The sequence below is a fragment of the Hoplias malabaricus genome, chromosome 14, assembly GCF_029633855.1.
Source record: "Hoplias malabaricus isolate fHopMal1 chromosome 14, fHopMal1.hap1, whole genome shotgun sequence".
Classification (NCBI taxonomy): Eukaryota; Metazoa; Chordata; class Actinopteri; order Characiformes; family Erythrinidae; genus Hoplias; species Hoplias malabaricus.
In genome coordinates this window covers 23584671-23605996 of record NC_089813.1, presented here as the reverse complement: position 1 = coordinate 23605996, position 21326 = coordinate 23584671, and the positions used below count along the sequence as shown (strand labels likewise).

Genomic DNA, 21326 nt, shown 5'->3' with positions numbered 1-21326 from the left:
CTTCACTAGTGTTTGAGTGGAAAGACCTTTGATAGTATGAGGGAACAAAATAAAATGGTTTGATGCTTTAGCAGAGAGCAAGATTTGAAAAGTGGTCTGCTGGCTCAGTGGGAACAAATGGAGGAAATGGGATGATTGATCATAGCTGCTGGATTTGGCGATCGCCATAAGGGATTCAGTCAGATAACCAGGAGTGTCGGCTGGAGTGAGGACAGTCTGGAGGGAACGGAAGTGATGTTTGTTTCCTTGGAGAGGACATGCTGCTGTTTTGCAGATGGGCCGTGTTTTTGCAGCACTCCTGTATGGAGTGGCTTGCTCTGGTGTGGGGGTGTTAGGGGTTTGATGATCGTGTGTCTTCTGGTGGTATGGCTCAGGGTGCGCCATTTTATCAAGACTGTGATGCTTTGTTCTCTCCCTCTCTCTCTCTCTCTCTCTCTCTCTCTCTCTCTCCCTCTCTCCCTCACACACACAGGCACACACACACAGTCACTCTTTCTCTCTCTCCTGTGTTGCCCCCCCCCCACTTCCCCACCTCCACTCTAGTCCCATGACCGTTGCAGAGGTATTGATTATTTCAGATACTGATTATCTAAAAGGCCTTCTGCTACTGTAGGCAATGGATTTATTTTGGTTTAATTATTTATGGGGCTGGAGCTTACAGTAAGCAGTTGCCTTCTATCAGATCATGAAGGATTACACTGTTAATATTCAGCAGTGTATATTTATTTATGTACGCACTAAGCTGTGTTTATGACTGTTGGCAGCTCCCTCTAAAGTCTCTCTCTCTCTCTCTCTCTCTATAGAGGGAGCTAAATTCAGTGGCGGCGCAGCTGGCTGGGCGACAGGAAGAGAGCGAACACTCCCATAAGCACCTGGTGGAGCTGAGCCGTGAGTTCAAGAAAAATGTCCCGGAGGTGAGTCGAGGCCTCACGTCAGCGCACGTTTGTTTGTTTGTTTGCGTATGTATGTCACTTGGCCTTAAAAGGCATTTTTCCAGCCTTATTTATTTAATCCTTAATCCTTTTTAATGCACATCACCAAAAATGCCAACTCTCCCTGCCCTGATTCTCTGCATATGGTAATCACTGGGCCAGGTGTATGGAATTTATTGATGTTCCGAGCAGCACTTTTCCTTCTCTAACAAAGAAAGGGCCAGGTTTTAAACTACATAAGGCCAGCCTTAGTCTTCTACAATCGGCCAACAGTCAAATCACTTTTTTTCGGAAAAGAGGACAGGCTTGCACACTTTTGTAACCCACTCCTCCCTCTCCCCACTGTTCCCTGTCTCAGCCTTTGGCCCTCTCTCCTTTAATTCCCCCATTTCCTGTCTAGGTCTAATCCTTATTGAAGTCACCCATTCCTCTCAGGTAAAGGTGAGGAGGAGGAGGAAAAAAATGCATGTCACGCACCTCTCATTATACACGTGCTGACATTTTACATTTTTCCTCGTTAGCAGACCCTTTTTTTTCCCTGACTGTGCTTAAAGACGTTTAAAGCTTCAACCCCCATCAAATTCTCCAAACTGGAACTGCAAAGCCTAATTTGCAAACCACTTGACACAAATGTCATCAGTGACAATCAGGATTTACAGCGTTAGCATACTCTTGAATTACGGTTCTTGTGGTACAGATTCAAGCCCTCTGATGTAGATTACAACAACGTTTTTGTGTAAGATCAGATTTTTTTTTTTTTTTGGATACACTCTATAATCAGTTCCAATATTATTATACTAAAGCACACTTTTAAGCCCAGTGTCTGGAACAGGGCTGGACAAAGTTCTGAGAAAGTGTACTTGAGTGAAAGTGTGGAGACTTTATGAATCTTTCTTACTTAAAAGTGGAGCCAAAAATATGCTCAAAAAGTATATCTAAATTCAGCATTCTCAAGTCCATAAAAGAAAATGTTAAACACATTAAATTTAGAGTTCATAATATTGTTTTTGTTATATTTACTCTAAATTTACTCTGATCACACTCTGAGGTGGTTAGATAAAATGACACTACACTTGCATAAAGAAGGAGAAAGGCATGAGAAAATAAGTGCAAATTAAGTGCAAAATCAGGAGTTTCCAAAACTGTAGCTAAAAACTTTATTAAAAGGTGACAGAAAAAAACAAGAGAAAATGCACCTTCACTCTCTGTTTGGACCTGAAAAACACCAGTGTCCATGTTTTTTAGGTGAAAAAAGACAACTCGCTGCTACAAGTCTGAACTGTCAGGAAGCTTTTACTGCAAAATGAATAAATGAAAGGTGGTCTCTGACTTTTGCACAGCACTGTACCTAGTGTGAATTTGTCATAACCACCACATTATCCCTCACTCCACATTTTCCTCTACAGCTAGGGCTCTTGAGTGCAGTGTGGCGTCTAATGAGCAGTACTGATCCTTGCTCAAAGATGAATTAGCATAGTCGTGGGCAATTTCATATTACACTGATATGATCGGATGTTTAAAAATGTGTGAGAATTTATTGGAAAGAGAAAGAGAGAAGTCTCATGGCCCTTGAGATGTCGGACGTAATGATTTGAGTACGAGAACAAGTATTCAGTTTCAATAATACTTGGGTAAAGTAAAAAGCTTTCACAATAATGCTTAATTACAGTAATAAATTGCAATGAATTATTTCCCACTCCTGTGGCCAGTCCTTAAAGTAAGAAGGAAATCACAGATATGCCTCGTTGGACTGGGCATGTGAGGATATGAGAGGTCTTAAAGGGAACGTCTACAGTTGTGGGGAAACGTTGTTTCTTTGTTTACATTTAAAAGCTATGTGTTTGTTTTTTTGTTTTTTTTGGTATGTGGCTGAAGTTTAACTTGGCTGTAAGATTTTATTCACTGTTTCCATTACCACAGAAACTCATCTGTGACTTGAGTGGTTTTGTTTTGTATCAGTTTTAGTCTGTGTTTACTTTCATGCAGTTAGTAGTCTCCAGAATTTAGAGTCATTTCCAAACTAAATCATCTGAAACAGCAAAAATAAGTCAAGATTACCCACCTATGGAAGACTGGAGGTCTGTCTCAGCCATATCTCTGCTGTGTTGTGAAGCTTACATCAGACAAAGCCACTTTGTTTTTTCCTTGTTTACTGACATTAAGATTTAGTAAACACATTAGACCAGTTTTCAGCGCACAAACAGACTGGAGAGCTAGCAAATATGTGACATGAGTTTAATAAATAGTGTTTATTGATTAAAATCACGTACGTTGCCTTTGAATGTTGCCACTTCTTAAAGCTGCAGTATGTAAGATTTATTTTATTTGTTAAAATTTAAAAAAGTGGGATTGGTGAGTCAGAAGGACATCACAGGTCTGGCTTGTTGGACTGTGTATGCGAGGATTTTTTTTTAGAAGTCTTAAGCAAAATCAGCATTGCACTTATGAGGATATGAGGCGAGTAGAAGACGATTCCTGTAAATTCTCAGTTTACATGTCCTTTGCCAAGTTCAGAACTCCTTCAACAACACTCAGATTGATCCTTCTGTGTGTTGCAGGCAGTTAAACATTTCCACCAAAGTGGTTCTCGAATCTGCAATTTGGGGACTGCAAAATGTTCTAAAGTACAGAGTATTAATCATAGTAAGTGAAAATAAATAAATAATCTGTCTCAACATTTTAGTTTCAGACAGTTAAATAAAATAATATTTCAAGATATGTATCCTTTTCATTTTTCCATTAAACATCACAATTAACATAACTGCTTAAGATGCTTTAAGCAAATGGTCACTGGTCTTTAATGAGTCTTCATGGAGGGCAAAATCACTACAGTCTATAGTCGTACACTATTTGTCTTTCAGAGACAATTACGGAGCCAAAATTCATCAGATATGCCAAGGTCGTTGTGTAATTGATTTTGATGGGGAAAATTCCATCAATGCAACTTTGAGCAAAAGTCATTGACTGATTTGATAATGCAGGTTATTGATTGAGGGGATAGTGTGATTGCGTTGAGGTGCCACTGTTATCTGTGGCCCCATGCTGCATGGTTCTGTGTCCCATGTTATGTGAACCAGGTTTTGTGATGGCTAAGAGGATGTGGTTTGTCATCACTATTTAGTTGACCTACTCAAACTGATTAAACCAAGCATCATGCTTTATTGCATTTAATTTCCACTCACCTATATCAGTCAGACATTTTAAAATTATGTCTAAGCACCTCCACACCTACAGTGGTTTTGTATTTGGTTTTAATTTTCATTTTACTTTTTTGGCTAGTTTTAGGTTTTTAAGCTTAGCTGATTTTGATCTTTTTGTTTAGAAGGGATTTTGATTTTGTTTTGAAGTGGTTTTGATTTTGATCTTTTTGCTTAGAAGTTTTTACACAGTATTTTTTTATATACTCTTTTCATAATATCTTGTAGTTTTCTTTATTTTTTTTGAGAATATAGTTAAACATCCTCTGCAGGAAACACAGTTCTTCAAAAATTAATTCTGAAAATACAGATTTTTCTTCACTTATGACTTTTTATTTCAGTATAAACCAGTGGCGGATGCTGGTCTTTCAAGGAGAGGAAGCTCAATTTCGGCCTACATCATAAAATGTGTCGGTTTATTTATATGTAAATTCTACCCTCAAGAAAATGATCTGTGACCCTGTCGTACCAATAAGGCGTCTTTTCCAGGGACTTGACTAGTGTCCTCTCAATGGCCAGCAGAGCTTAAACGGCCTTGGCCCATGTGAAGTGTGTCCGCCTGTGAGTGCTTTGTGACGGTGGAGGGGCTCAGCAGCACCCGCTGGACAGAAACTGTGATATAAGTCAGAAAGAGTGATAGAAGTCAGTCTCCAAACACAAGCAGCTACAAAAAAAAAAAACACCAGAAATAGAAGCTTGATTTGTCACTAGTCGTTTTTAACAAAGAAAATGCCGCTAAGAGGATTAAGAAAATCTCTGGTTCAACTCAGAACAGAATGAAACTTTAATGCTCCCACGAATCTTTACACCAAAGGATCGCTGATTCGCTCATTTCGCTGTCAATCAAAAAGGGATTCAGCCTCAGACAGATCATCCAATCATCATGCAGAAGCTGAGCGTCCGGGCCAGCCGAGGCCAGCCCACTGCCCCATAGACCCCCAGAGACGCTGAGCGTCCGATGGGCGGGACAAAGCTCAGCATTTATCCAATGACTCGCCTTGTTTCGCTGCACTTCACTGCTTCGCTATTGAACTCTGTGGACGCTGTTTAAAGGACCATGAAGGACCATGCGGGAAAGCCGCATCTTTACCAGTGATAAGAAGCTGATTCTGAACAAAAGTTGAGCGCGTTGTAGTGCATATTTATTCACTGACATGTACATACAACAGTATATATTTGATCACTTATTTTTTGACATTTTAGGGGAAGCTGAGATGAGTTGAAATACTGTACGCTGCTAAAATGTGACTTTGCTGATATTTCATTGGAAGAGCTCAATTAATGCTGAAACTAAACCTTCATGTACTTCGTAATAAAGACTTATTAAAAAGTTGTTGCAGCATGGTGGCACAGCAGGTAATGTTGCAGTCACACAGCTCCAGAGTCCTGGGGTTGTGGGTTCGAGCCCTGCTCCGGGTGACTGTCTGTAAGGAGGTTGGTGTGTTTTCCCCGGTTCGGTGTGGGTTTCCTGCAGGTGGTCCAGTTTCCTCCCACGGTCCAAAAATTGGTGGATTGGCGACTCAAAAATGTCTGTGAATGTGAGAGTGTGTGGCCCTGCGAAGGACTGGTGCTCCCTCTAGGGTGTGTTCCTACCTTGCGCCCAGTGATTCCGGGTAGGCTCCGGACCCACCATGACCCTGCACTGGACAAGTGGTTTCACACAATGAATGAATAAAAACTTGTTAAAAGCATAACATTGTTTTCATTTAATTACAAAATACATTAACCCTTTAGTCATTCAGTATAATATTTTCAGATTTCTGTATCATGACAGGGTTAGTGGACATTTAACATTTAACAGTTTGTTCCCTGTCTGCTCTCTGTACAGGAAGTGCGGGAGATGGTTGCCCCTGTCCTCAAGAGTCTGCAAGCCCAGGTCAGTCACTGTCCTTTTTTCACTGTACCTACAGTCTAGTGGAAACATTTAAGCCATCTAGGCAAAAATTGGTTTTCTGAAAGTGAAAATAGTTACACATCCTCTGCACAGAACACAATTCAACAATTCAGCACAATTTGAATATGTGATTACTGTTGATTTGCTGAATTTAACACACTGTCTAGCAGATAAATGGACATTGTATAAAAATGCTGTTTTAAAGTTTGGTAGAGCTGTCTTTAACACAGAAAAACAATAAAAATGTCATTTGCCCAGGGGTGTCCACACATTGGCACCCATATGTAGCACTGTGGCTCAAAACAACTGTGTTCATAGAAACTCGCAGAATGACTGAAATCCTGAAAGTAATGTCACGCAATATCAAAGGAACTCCTACAGTGTTAAATAAATGAACTCCTCATGCATTTATGTGAGCGCACCCAAAGTAAACTCTGTCTAAGTGCATTTACCACTGTAGATTTAATGGGATTTTTTTTTTTTTTAAGACAATGAGGATTAGCATACAGCGGCTAATCTAAATACTACTACCATCCAGCAAAGCTTTCACTGAGAGCATAACGTCATCCAAATCCACATTCCACCTCCTTATTGACTGGTATCATTTTACCGTCAGACTTGAGTAGCATCTCCTCTCCATTAACATGCTGAAGTATTGGGGCCTCTGTCTACCCCTCTATCTATCTCTCTCTCTCTCTCTCTCTCTCTCTCTCTCACTTCCTGTTGTGATGTGGAGCTGGCCGTCCCTGTCTCTGACATGCTCCCTGTCGAGAGAGTCATCTGATCTCTACCCAAAAGCTGCCGCTCCAGCCATTAAATGAAGATCATAAATCATATTTGTGAGCCTCTTCCATGGTCCACAAAGCACATGCGTATTGAAATGATACCGCAAATATGTTTCCAGCGCTCTCGCCTCATAAGAAGTGATTCAGTGCCACACCAGAGCCGAGTCTGGGCTAAATATAGCCGTGCTGTGTAGAGCAAGTATGGTATGGGATTTTATTTTATTTATTTTTATTTATTTATTTATTTATTTATTTATTTATTTATTTATTGCCTGTGTAAGGAGTTTAACATTTAACTTTGAAGACCCTCCATCACAACAAGAGCAACTAAAACACTGCCATGTTTACCTTCTCTTTGTAGGATCCATAGAATACACTATCCCGTCCAGCCTCCATATCCATGGAGAATTGGTTCCAAGACCCCTTGCAGATATCAATCTACAGATGTTCAATTGCTTATGGTTCTAATATTGTAGGCTTTGCATATAACCTGTGCACATCCTTCCTAATACTTTCATTCATCTTTGATTTACTTATTGTACCTAATACAAGGTAAATATTGAATAAGAGTCTGTTATGCTTCATTGTTTAGGGAATAATGGCAAGAAAAATCTGTTGAATACAGACATGTAGAGAACGAATAAGAGGCAAGGTGATCAACGCTCAAACAAGTGCTGTAGAGAGACTGAGGAACTGTGAAATGGCAGGATGCTACAGCAGGGTATGCCTACACCTCAGGTTATTCTGGTGAATGCAGCATAGTTCTCGGCATGCTGCAGAATCAAGTTTTGCTTTTTGGACCATGGAATTAATGGAGTTAAATATAAATGTAGTTTAACAAACCTACATAGAGTTTATTTATAGAGTGTATCTTCACTGTCTGAATTAAAACATTTATCTCCTTTTTTTAATCAATTTTTATTTTAGAAAACAGCAGCTCTCCTTCACATTGTGTGAAAATTTCATGATGAATGGACCAATATAAATGCTCCAAAATTGCTTGGAATGAAATCTTACTTTCAAAACTCCCATTGAAAGTTAAGAAGTACTTTTTTCCTTCTCTTATAAGTTACTGAGAAGATACATGAGTTTTTTGGACAGTGATTATATTGGATTCAGTCTTGGTTAATTCCGCAGATGCAGAACCTGTGGACAGGGACAGCTGACTGTGTAATTATAGGTAGCCTGTCTCCAAAATGACATTTTAAAAACAGCATTGTGTTTTGTTTTTTTTGTTTTTTTTTTTGACAATGTGATACTTAAGAACTGTTATTTATGTATCATTTGTAAAATAGCCAACATTTGAACCTGAACTGTTACACACACAGTGCTCATGCATGTGTACTGTGAGCATGTTGCAGATTTTAACAATACCAACATTAACATAGAAAACACTGCTTGTTTTTTTATTGAAAAATGTATACTTCCAAGACACCCCCATATCCACATAATCATATCTTGAAATTTCTGTATTGATAAGCTCCTTGTGGCCAGAACAGATTTTTATAGCTATAAAAAGTTTCAGTATGTTTTCTCTGTACTTTGGGAAAGAAGATAATGCAATGAGCATGAAAGGTAGCACATTATACACCAAATAGAAATGCATAGATGTTTTATGTTAACCAAACTTAATAACTTGTGCCAGGGAGTGTATTCATGAGGAGAAGTTGTGCAGTGTATCGAATGGGTTTGATCCAAACCTGGAATGTTAAGATAGTGCTGCATGATTGAGAGAGTTCTCGTAAGTACTTCTTCAATGCAAAAACAAACAGAAACACAGTGAGCATAAAGTTTGTAGTTAATGAGACTGTGCAGAGTAGCAGTGCTCCTCCTTCATTGTGCAGGTGGTTTGTATGAGTGTGTGCTGATTGTGTGTGTGTACTTGGGTTCCTCAGAAGTGTGCGTATATGTGTGTGTGTGTATGTATGTATGTGCTTTGGGTCCCTGTCGGCCCCCTTGGTCTCCTCCTCCCCACGCAGCTCTGTGGTTTCAACGTGTCCCGGGTGATACTTGGACCCTCGCCGTGCCACTTTTTAAAAGAGAAGTATGCGCCTTTGAAGTGTTTGCGACATGACAGGTTCCTCTTTTCTTTTTCTGTTTCATTTCGCCGCGTCCCTCCCACTCCTCCCCTCGTTCCGCCGCGCTACCTCGCCTGCTAATTATCGCTAACCAGCCGGCTGATTAGAAACACGCCGTCGACCTAGATTCCCGAAGTGTTCGGTTGCGCCAAGGGTTAATCCCCCGCGCCGGTGGCTGTCATTGGTCGCTTGCCTTTCTTTTTTTCTTCTCTTCCTTCTCCTCCTCCTCCTTCTATTACTTCTTCTACTACTACTACTACTTCTTGTACTTCTTCGTCTTCTTCTTTCTCCTCCTTTTTCTCTTCCTCCTCTTTCTGGGTGGAAGCGAGCTAATGAGGTCCCGTCAGAGCCAGGGAGAGGTGTTAATTTGGCCTGTGAAGTGGAAAGGAGATTAAGGACAGTGAGGAGCCGAGTTTACGGCTTAAAATACATCTCTGTCCTTATTAATCCAACAGCCCTGGGAGACCGGCAGCACTTTTTGGTTTTATAATGAAGAGTGTTTTCTAATGAAGGTAATTTTAATAAAAATATACCACGAAAGGAAAAAACTTGAGCGCGGCGGCACGTTTCTCGCTAAGTGTCAGGCCCACCTTTTAGGTCGGGAGGCTCAGGAAAGAAGTCCTGTAAGGAGAACGTCTTCCGACCACTCCAGCGACTTTGCAACTTTGCGCTTTCACCCTTTTTGACGGCAGCCATTTTCCCTCCTTTGAGAGGAGTGTCAAGACAGTATGCAAATTGTAGCCCGGCACTCACCTTTTGGATGAGAAAATACCACAGAGGGTTTGTGAAGTACATGTTGCCAAAAGTAGGCCTGCAGAAGTGTGAAATGGCTTTGTGTCTCTGGTTTGAGATGTCAGGCCCAAATTAACCAGTCAGCTAATTTCTCTCTCTCTCTCTTCCCTCTCTGTCTCTCGCTCTCGTTGTCTGTTGGTGTTCGGAAAGTGAAAACATCAGTGCAGGGCCCTAATTACGGAAACTTGCTTTACAAAGATAATCCAAGGAGTAATTTAGCGTGCACAATGAGAGTTGTGGCGCAGCGCAGATGGAGATTCTGATAAATAGTTCGTAACGTGTAATTAGCGACTCCGTTCGGTTTCGTGCCATTAACCCCTGCAGCCCAGAAATCATCATCTCCCCTCATTATCAGGCGGAGAGGTACAAAATCCAGCTGTCTCCACATCCACACTCCGACCTGCCATTTATCTAGCCCAGCCAAACCTGCCTGCTTAGGGGAGCCTTGGTAAGACACCTGTTTTCTGGGTCACAAAGGCCCCAGGAATGTTTTTCAAGGTGCAACACATTCGAAACTGCTTTCTGTAGTGAATTTTTAATACATGGGGTGGAGAGGTTTCCTGCACGTTCATGCACACATCAGTAAAACGAAGCCATTTTTTCCCCCTGCACTTTTCCCCGTCCATATTAAAAATGAAATGACAGCGAATCACAGTTGCTACATGCCCTACATATAGTAGTATCTGCAAGAAGTTGGGTCTTAGTTTACTTTGGTGTTCATAGAGTGAATAATGAAAATGTCAGCATACATGAACAGTATGATACTGAAAGAAAATGTCATACAGCTACAACTTTTATACATATTTTTTGTGCATGATGACATACAAGTAGTTGTGAGCCAAAATAAAACATATTTGCACAATTTTCCATGCACCCGTTATGCTGTGTCAGCTAGACCAGCACATTATTGTTTGTTGTTTAGCACTGAAGCATAAAATTTCTAACAAACACTAGAGGCACCAGAAGGACAGTGTATTACATACTAAAACTCAATACATTTTTTAGACTCTTCTTGTGTGCTCATACATTATATTGCCAAAAGTATTTGCTTGTCTGCCTACACACAAACATCCCGTTCTTAATCCATAGGGTTTAATATGACGTTGGCTCACACTTTGCAGCTATAACAGATCCAACTCTTTTGGGTGCAGCTTTCCACAAGGTGTAGAAGGGTGACTGGGAATTTTTAATCATTCTTCCATGGGCACATTTGTGTGGTCAGATGAGAAGGTCTGGGTCACGGTCTCTGTGCGGGCCAGTCAAGTTCTTTCACACCAAACTCGCTCATGTCTTTATGGACCTTGCTTTGTGCACTGGTGTACAGTCACGTACAGGAAGGGAACATCCCTAAACTGCTCCCACAAAGTTGGGAGGATGAAATTGTCTAAAATCTCTTGGTATGCTGAACCATTAAGAGTCCCTTTGACTGGAATTAAGGGGCCGAGCCCAACTCCTGAAGAACAACCCCACCATAATCTTCCCTCTATCAGTGCAGTCAGACAAGAACCATTCCATCGGGTTCCCAAGTGGAGAAGCGTGATTCATCACTCCAGAGACCACATCTCTACTGCTCTAGAGTCCATTGACTACATGCTTTACACCACTGCATCTGATGATTTGCATTGCGCTTGTTTGAGGTCTGTAGAGACTGACTCTGCGGAAGTTTGGTGACCTATGCGCCTCAGCCTCCGCTGACCCTGCTCTGTCATATTTCATGGCTGAGTTGCTGTTGTTTCCAATTGCTTCCACTTTGTTATAATACCACTGAGAGTTGATTGTGGAACATATCGCAGTGAGTAAGGCTGTGCTATATCATATCATGTGCAATAATATCTCGGATTTTCTTTAAATGATAAAAAAAAATCACTGTCGTTATATATTTGTTGCAATAGTGTGTTCTTAAAATTAATATAATTATTGTCAGTGTTTTGTCATATCACCAAGAATATAATAATCACCAAAATACCTTGAAATATATGAAATTATTTTAGGGCCAAATCACCCACCTCTACTAGTGAGGAAATTTCACAACAGGACCTGTTGCACAGGTGGTACCCTATCACAGTACCACGCTGGAATTCACTGAGATTCTAAGAGCAAAAAAAGTGCTACAAAAGCATGTGCAAAATTTGCTACGTTCTTGAGGACTATATTGTATCTGAGAGAACGTGTGGTTTAGACGATTTAAAAATTTTAATGTTAGCTAATAATCATGAACAGAGTGTATTTATGCTTTAATATTTTTTTCAGAAAATGTAAATTGTCATTCTTAATACTATGTGAAATTTACCATAAATTGACAAAAGAGTAGGAGAATATTTTAATTTTCAATTTCAGTTATACTCAACGCACAAATGCTTTAAAATTGTAGTTGTATTGAATTCAACTGTCAGTTAAATCCAGCACTGTATAAATGAGATATTTTGGCAAAGTTTTTCTTTAATGTTCAACTTAAATTTTCTCCAGAAATTAAATCAAAGTTATTGCATGGTTTCTTAGTGAAAACTGACAGAAAATGATCCTCATTTACATAGTGATTCCAGCTTGAGGAAGACATTGGCCAAATTTAGGCCAATTATATGTCCTGAGATATAGTCGTGTGCCCAGTGCTCCTCTGGGACAAAGTGCCTGGTCCCCTATTAAATCTGAATGTGACAGCACAGATCATATAAGCATGGTTCTTGACTGGTACTGAATCATCAGATAGCCCCTGAAGCCCACCTCTCTGATCAACCACTTCCGCTCGGACCCTGCCTGGGCTCGCTGAGCATCGCCGCTAGGTGAAGCCACTCCGTCTTTTGATCAAGGAACGACAGGAGCGGACCAGTCCTTCCTCCCGTCTTTTTGATTAATCCCTGAAGGAAATGATAATTCATCTTGAATGTATAAATATGTTATGAATCGCGGAATAAATCAGAGAGTAAAGGGACGATAATTAATTATGGCGGGCCGCGTGTGAAAAGATGGGGTGAAAAAAGAGCACGTTATGTCGCTTGCTTCCTCGCGTGTGATGAGGAGAGGCGTAATTACCTTTCGGTTCGAGTCACTGCCGCTGGCTGGGGCCGATTTTGTACGGGCCCGTGGCTCCAGTGGTCATAAACCTTTTCCCAGGCTAATTGTCATAAGGGCTCTGTGGCAGTTTCATAGCCCAGTGCTCTCTCTCATTCACTCGCCTTTTAAAATGGATCTTAGAGAGTGGAAATGTGGTACAGGTTATGTGAGGTGGAGGGGCAGGCTAGATAAGTCACTGAAAAGAGGTGTATATTTAAAAAAAAATGTTGATTAGCTCATCTTAAATTAGAAATGACTCAAACCTGGTGTAGTGTTTGATGTATAATGTATGAACCTGATAACAAAAGCAGAAGTAATCAAAGTACAAATTCAGTGAGGATCTGTAACAGATCTAGACTGAAGTAGCCTGAATTGTTATGGGTCATGAGATTACAACACTAGCTATGTGAATGCTAATGTAAGAACAACAAGTATCTCCAGTCATATGCAAATGTCCTGTTGATTTATTTTTTTTATGCAGAAATAATGTACATCCCATGTAGAGAACATATATATACTGGCATGAAAATGTTAGCAAATATTTTATGTTTTATTTTTTGCAATATATCAAACAAATTAGTAGCAATTGAGGAGGACATGTGAACAAATCAATTAGTAGCAACTAGTTGAAATGTAATTTGTCTTTTATTCGCTGTTTGAATTACTACAGAAACTTATTTGTAGCTTGTTATGTTTTGTAGCACTTTCATTCTGTTTACTTTTATGAAGTTAGGCCTCATGAATTTGCAGGCACTACCACCTTATATAATACATTGACATTAAAATTTGTCAATATTACCTACCTACTGAGCAGATATTTAGCAATATCCTCATCTATTTTCATGCGTTTAAATGGTTGGAGGTCTCCACCATTCAGACGCCTCCAGATGCTATTTTTCATCTGTGATGCACAAAGACACAACCTGAGCCTTTTCAGACTGAGATGCATTTTTTGTTTCCTAACAAATGGTGAGGAAATACACTCTTTGAATTAGAAAAATATTGTGAATTTAAATTGAGAACTTCAAAGAAATCAACTAATGTAATTTGACAACTGATTTCAAACTTTGGCATACAGCTGGCACTGAGAATATGTATATATACAGAGAATATGTATATATTCATTGTGCCTTGCAATGCCTGAAAAGTGCCTGAACAGAAATGGGCTTGTCTTAAGGTGTAGTAAGTTGTAAATGAAGAAGCTCATTAAAGGGAGATGTACCAGTTTTTCAGCATTGGTGTCCATTTCATGAAAAGAAGCCATTTTTCATAAATAAGTGTAGTTGCTTATAGATTGAGTAAGATTTAATGCAGAGAATTAACACAAGAAGATACTCTCCTGCCCATGCTTCTTATTTCAGTCTATGTGTGAAAATGGACACCTTCTTATGACCCACCCTATATATACCACACCTATCTTATCCCACCTATTCCCTACTCTTTCACCTTCCAGTCACTACATGAATGCTAATGCACTGCTAGCTTTTTCACTGGCCATGGTACAGTAGCAATGGTGTGGCAGGAAGCAGCCAGTCCATTATGTATTCCTAACACACTGGTGACTGCGACCCACGGAGCTGATATAAATAGGCAGCAGTGAGGCCTAAAGCTGGGTCTTTCCGGTGTTATCACCCATGTCCTGCACGTGTTACCATAGTGTGATCTCCGGTTCCGCAAGAAAGTCTTTACCTGGTGAGAAACAGACTCCCTTTCCCTTTCCCCCACTCTCTCTCTCTCTCTCTCTCTCTCTCTCTCTCTCTCTCTCTCTCTCTCTCTCGCTTTCTTTCTCTATCTCTCTCATCCACTGCTTCTACCCTTGTGGGAGAGAGTTTGCACATGTACATTCCGAGGCCAGAAGCTGGAGTGTGGTGCCATCTGTTATATCACTTTTAATCAAATTTCCATGCATAGTTTAGATAGAAGTTGAAGTGACTCATATTAGCGTGAGTAAGAAGGAATGACCAGTGATTTAAAAAATAATGGCATTAAAACGAATGTTTATCTATGCTACAGAATGTTTATCCATGCTGCACACATGGGAATTTAACACATTTATTTTTTTCAAGAACACTAATTTGTAATTTGCAAAATTCGGCCACAACTTCCTCTCATAATTTACTCTTTTTTACAGAGCCTAGTGATGTATTAGCGGTTTTATGTAGCTATGTAAACACATCGTTGCTACTGTTGAGTTAAGAAGGTAGATTACATTTTGTTTTTGCAGAAATATAGCTGTTTTTTTGTTTGAGCCACAAGTTTGTTTGATGCTAAATCTCTCCCTGAACGTTTTACTCAGCAAATAAAGAGATTCTCATTTAAAATTAATGAACAATACACTGAGATATTGTAATGTAATTAAAAAAAGAACAATACCTTTAGCCAGTTTGTCATGCATATCACACTACCCAGTTATTTCCCTTCCAAAAATACAAGGAAGTATTATCATTTTAACTTTAGTCTTGTGATTACAATTTTTTGACATCACTTGACAATTGAGAATATACATTACTATAAATAAAATTCCATTACATTGATCTTAAATTGATTTATTTTACATTTAAATATCCAGTATTAAATATTTCAGGAATAATATGATTAGTCACGATGAATCGCAGCAAATTGTGTGATTCATCGTGAATATATGAAAGTTTGTAAATAACATATGTAAATATATGAAATGAAATATATGAAAGTTTTCCCACAGAATTCACATTTTCATAATTTTGAACTCTCTCTTTTCTAAAACTTCATATTGCACAGCTTAAAAATGTTTCAGTCCTGTCAGATAGAGATTACACCCGTCTCTAGAGATACTTCTTGTCCTTTCAAGCCCAAAGTGTCGCAGTGTTCATTCATATCTGTTGAACTAGTCACACACTAGCACCTTACAGTTGTCAGACTGGAAAGTGGGTATGTCAGTGTTGTGTTCTGCACAGACATGAAGTACAAAGTTAGTAAAAGAGTGGGCTGAAATGGATAGGAATGATCTCAGGAGATTGCTGTAATCCTTACCTGACAGGACTGATGCTGTTAGTGCAGCAAGGACATGAGTAACCAAATATTAGAGAAGAAATGATCCAAGAAATGACTTTTTTTTATGGTTGTTTTTTTGTCCAGGGAGCTTGTTTCCCGTTTTGCTCTTGGTATTTATTACTTCTGTTTGTAACAGAACAGTGTGGTTTCAAAATTCAGAGACTGTTGATGTGATATTTGTCAGAAAACAGCCACAGGAAAAATCAAGAGAATACCGGAAAATGACCATTGTGTTTGTTACGGGGTAAAGAGTGAGTTTAGGTGAGAGGTTCTTTTGATGGCCACCGTGTCCATTTGTCCAAGTCCTGTCCAAGGCTGATCCACAAGGGAATAATGAACTAAGTAATCATCAGAGGCCAGTGATCAATGTGCTTAGCTTTTCACTGTGCCTACTGGAACGATACAGGCCTCTCTGTTGGTTCCTGTGTTGTGTGTGTGTGTGTGTGTGTATTTATATATATATATGTATATATACATACATACACACACACACACATATATATATATATATATATATATATATTTATTCCAGGCTGTTTCCTTGGCTACTTTGATACCTCAGGGAATAGAAGAATGTGTCAGGGGTCACCATTGACTTCAGACGTGAAGGGAACATCTTCAGTATCAGAAGACTGCAGGCTACCACCAAACTCAGATGTGAACAGATCATTGAGCTCCTGTATACTAATGACTGAGCTCTGGTAACACACTCCAGAGGCCCTGCAGTCAACAATCTCAGCTGCTGTTACAGCCTACAGGAAAAAAAGAGGCTGATGGTCAACACAGAAAACTAAAGTTGTTTGTCAGTGCTGTACATCAGCACCTCCACAACTCATCATCACCAGTAAAGTAAACCATCAACTAAGTGCATTTCCAATTGCACTGAGGAAATTCAGAATCACCTCAAAAGACCATCTGCGAAATTATCTGCATAACTGGCACCTTGTGAAAGCCTCAGGCCATTGTAATAACCAGTACCTTCATAATATCTTATCCATCACCTGGCAGGACTGAGCTCCAGGGGTGGGCAAAATGATTATATGTTAACATTATCATGATAAATTTCTTGACCACGTGCTGGGTATCATCAGTACTTTTAGATATGTGATTAACGATTGCAATAGAATAGTTTCTTTAAAATATTTTCTAAAAGCACGTCATTAAATCTCTTTCATTTAAATATGCATTTAAGGATGTGTTTATATACATCAGGTTTGGATCGATTTAACCGAAACCTGGTGCCATTGCTCAGTTAAAGTGAGTGCGAACACTCCCTTTAGGAGGGAATAGTGCATTAAAAACAAACAATGAACCGAGGACAAACCTCTTGACATCTTTTCTCTGCAGCGAACCTTCTTTGGTTTGTGCAGTGGATGAATATGAAGGGAATTTCCACGTCCTACCTGTACCATATCGCCCCCAAATGTTTACAATTTTCTAATTTATTGACGTAACATCAACATCAGTAGCTTAACATTATAACACCAGATACATTAACATCAAAAATTGGCCTACTAATTAAACTGTGTTTCAGTGTCTCAATTTTCAAAGGCAGGTGCAAGGATGTGGAGTGAATTTGATATTTTTGGGGGACATATTTGCTGAGTCAAAGCCCACCCCATTCCCAAAATATTAGATAAGCTGATTCCTATGTAGATAAGGCAGTAAAATACTGCTGTTATAATAATGTGGAACCTCATTTGATTAACATTAGCGTTAGAGAGTGAGACTGTGTCCCAAACAACACACTATGGAACTTTAACTTGCTTCATGTTTAAAGTGCTTTCTCCCAACTTAAGCACAGCTCGTATTAACATTAACTAACTCTCTGATCCTCCTCTGTTTCCCTAACAGTTATATACAAGCCACTTTTATTACTGTAATTAGCCGTCATTCTTATCTGTTGTGTTCTTGTTACTGACCTCAAGCACAGAGCTGGTAAAAGCTAACTTTATAAACGGGACTCTGATGGTGAATTGGAGGCCAGTAAACTTCTATGATTGATCAGCTTTATATTTGAACAGGTACCTTAATGAAGACTGAAAGAAGACCCATCGTGTCTGAATCGCAGCCAAAACGTGTTAATTTCAGTGGCACATTTTCAAAATAAAAGTTTGCGAATAAAAGCATATTTGGCTTCCAGGTTTTTCTGGGGTCCTATCTAATGATCTTTTAGTATATTTAAGGGCTATTAATGAATCCATTGTTAGTGGGTGCTTTTTACTGAGTAAGCTTCATAGGAAAAAAAGGAAGGCATTAATGAAGACAGGCTCATTAATAAAGTAATGCTCGTTTCTTCAGATTCCTTGCGCCCCACCTGCAATACCTACACGCCCCACACTTTGAGAAACGCTGCCCTAAAGGTAGGATGTCGTATACTGACTTCTAAAACACGCTACTAACCCAGAGGAAGAAATACACATCTCAGAATGTGTGTGTGTGTGTGTGTGTGTGTGTGTTTTCTTTCTTAGGCTAGATTTATTACAAGATTGGCTTGAATCCCCATATTTTACCTCCAATATTTAATCCAGCATTTTTTTTTAGCTTTCTTGTGGGCCTTATGCTGTTGGAATTGGAGCCATGGTACTGAATTAGATCCATCTCTCTTTATCTGCAGGTAGTGTCGCTGTCAAAAAGCTCCAGGGTCCTGTGGTTGTGGGTTCAATCCCTGCCTTTGGACACTGTTTGTGAGTAGATTGACATGTTCTGAATGAGTTTCCTCTGGGTGCTCCGATTTCCTTGAAACAATCTAAAACCATCCAATCCAAAAACATTTGCTATTTATAACTGTCCACAGGTGTGAGTAAATGGCTGATTGTGCCCTGTGATGGTCTGTCGCCCCATCTGGGGAGGGGGTGTTCTGGACCAACCGTGACCATATATATACATGTTCCAAATTTGATATTTTTCAATATTTTAATTAATGTCTTTTCAATGATACAGTCAAAAATACAGTTTTAACATTCCTTAATCTTTAGACTGGGCCCTTCAGTTGCAACCTATCACAATATTCAATGTGACTCAATGTGAAAAGGGGTTGAGATACATGAAACACACATTATTTGCCTCTTCCTTTGTGTAAATGCTGAATGTGAAACTGACCATTGGACTCTCATGACTAGGATTATACATTTACAAGAGATAGTCTCCAGACTTTAGATTTTCAGCTTTTGGTCTAAAGTATCCCTTTTCACAGTGCTGTAGGTCAAATGGGACCTCATTACAGAGAGAGAGAGAGACGAGATTGTTCTTAACATTTTTGATATGAATCACATGGGAATTAATCATGTTTAAAGGCAAATATAAGAAGATATGCCAAAATTGAAAAAATGCTGCTGTAGTGCTGGTGCATTTTGTCGAACTTTATTATAAACCAAAGAAAAGTGAAATGTTATACTGTGGTACACTTTTCTATCATGGAAATAACTTCAATTATGACTTCATCATACTCTTTCACACATCGCTGGACTCAAAATATATCACCTTTAGTCCAAGTGCCACTAGAATCCCTGATTCTTGACTTCCTTGGCAACTCTTCCTGTGACCAGCTACACCAAGGCCACTGTTTGGCTGGTGGCCAGTAAAGAAGCAGTTATAGACTGTACTAAAGAGGTGCAACATCGATGCCTTGCAGTCCTTGCAGCCTGCCATTCACTGTGGTGGTCTATTCATCATAGAGACGGACGAATTTTTCACTAAACATTGGTAGAAATTAAGGAAGTGTATGTCTGTAAAACCTCAGCCTCTTCCAGCAACCAAATCTTGAACTTGTTTCGTGTGCATTCATTTCTACGTATATACTTTACCACCATTAAAAATTATTAATAATGGAAGAGATGACCATTCAGAATTTCAGACAATGGGCAAACATAAACAGTCACTTCTCATAGACATGGCTACACTGAGGACCAGCTGAATGTGGGTCTACTTTATAAAGTAACAGCGTAGGGTTTTAATACGTATTTCAGGCTCATTATTTCCTTCAACCAATGTCTGGTGCCATTGTTAAGAAAATCTCTCAATAAACAGGAACAGGAATCTTCTCATGGTTTTAAATTGCACTGGAAAACTGACACCAGACCAGCTGCAAGTTGCTCGGATATAGAGTGAAATATATTTGTGTAAAAAGGGTACAAATAAGTTTTAAAGAATTGTTGTGTAACGTCTAATTGAAATTCAAAATTGAAACATTTACATTCAGAAGCTCCACCTGTTATAAAGTGGAATTGTATGTTTCAGGGGGAAAAACAACTCTTGTTTGTACCTGGCTGAAGTTGAACTTTTCTGTAAGATTTCATTTACTGTTTGAATTACCACAGAAACACTTCTTTAACCCAACTCGTTTAGTTTTGTAGCATTTTAGGTAATGCTCTTGTATTTGGAGATTTCCACCTTAAGTAATCTATAACAGCAAAAAGAAGTTATATTACCCACCTATGGAGCAGGAATATGGCAATATCCTCATCTTGGTTAGTGTTCTTCAATGTTTGGAGTTCCCGAGATGCACAGACAGAGAGAAAGCCTAGCATACCCATTTACAGACACTGGGGTTTCACAAAACCATTAGACAGGTTTCAAACATGCAATCAGACTGGAGAGCAGCAAATGGTGAGGAAACACCCTCAATCTACACCAGTGGTTCTCAGAATTCTCAGACCAAGTACCACTCACTATCAAGCCAAGTACCACCGATATGTCATATTACACACACACACACACACACACACACACATGTAGGCATACCAATAGATACCAATATCATACCATACCATACCATACCAATAGGCATAGATTTATTTTATATTTTAACTGCTGCCTGAGAGAGGATGCTAAAACTGTATTTCACTGTTTTAACACTGTTCTGAAAATTGTTTTCTCAGCGACAATAAAAGCTATTCTATTCTATTCTATTCTATTCTATTCTATACCAACACATTTACTGCTTACAATTTTAGTGAAAGGGTTGAGTTTAGTCATGCAGTAAATGTGACTAGATCAGCGAGCTTTAAACACTAATCTGGCTCAGCATGAATTTTGTTACAGTACTTGGTCTTGGTCTTGATCATCTCTTTGGCAAGAGGTAAACAAAGTACTTCAGCTCTTTTGTACAGCTTCCCTGCTTTTACACTCGACAAGCTGGCACTGTAATTTGTTTCTTGGGACTTGGAAACTGGGGTGGCAGTATTCTTTACTTTTTAAAATGCACTGCTTCAGATCTTTAGGTTGATATTTGCCCACATATTAAATGAAAATTAAGTTTATTTAAACATAATTATGGGGCGGCACCGTGGTGCAGCAGATAGGGTCGCAGGGACCTGGAGGTTGTGGGTTCGATTCCCGCTCCGGGTGACTGTCTGTGAGGCGTGTTTTCCTCGTGTCCGGTTTCCTCCCACAGTCCCAAAACACACGTTGGTAGGTGGATTGTGTGAGTGTGTGATGCCCTGTGAAGGACTGGCGCCTCCTCCAGGGTGTATTCCCGCCTTGCGCCCAATGATTCCAGGTAGGCTCTGGACCCACCGCGACCCTGAACTGGAGAAGCGGTTACAGATAATGAATGAATGAAT

The 21326-nt window shown here is 39.5% G+C and overlaps 1 protein-coding gene across 3 annotated transcripts in view; it reads left to right on the top strand.

The window, feature by feature from the left end:
* LOC136666160 (homeobox protein cut-like 2) overlaps window positions 1-21326 on the top strand; it is a 220017-nt gene that overhangs the window by 96493 nt on the left and 102198 nt on the right. For all 3 annotated transcript variants that reach the window (XM_066644204.1, XM_066644205.1, XM_066644206.1), the window contains 2 exons: window positions 804-914; window positions 5958-6005. In XM_066644204.1, coding sequence (XP_066500301.1) covers window positions 804-914; window positions 5958-6005 — 159 coding nt within the window. The remainder of the gene's footprint in view (window positions 1-803; window positions 915-5957; window positions 6006-21326) is intronic.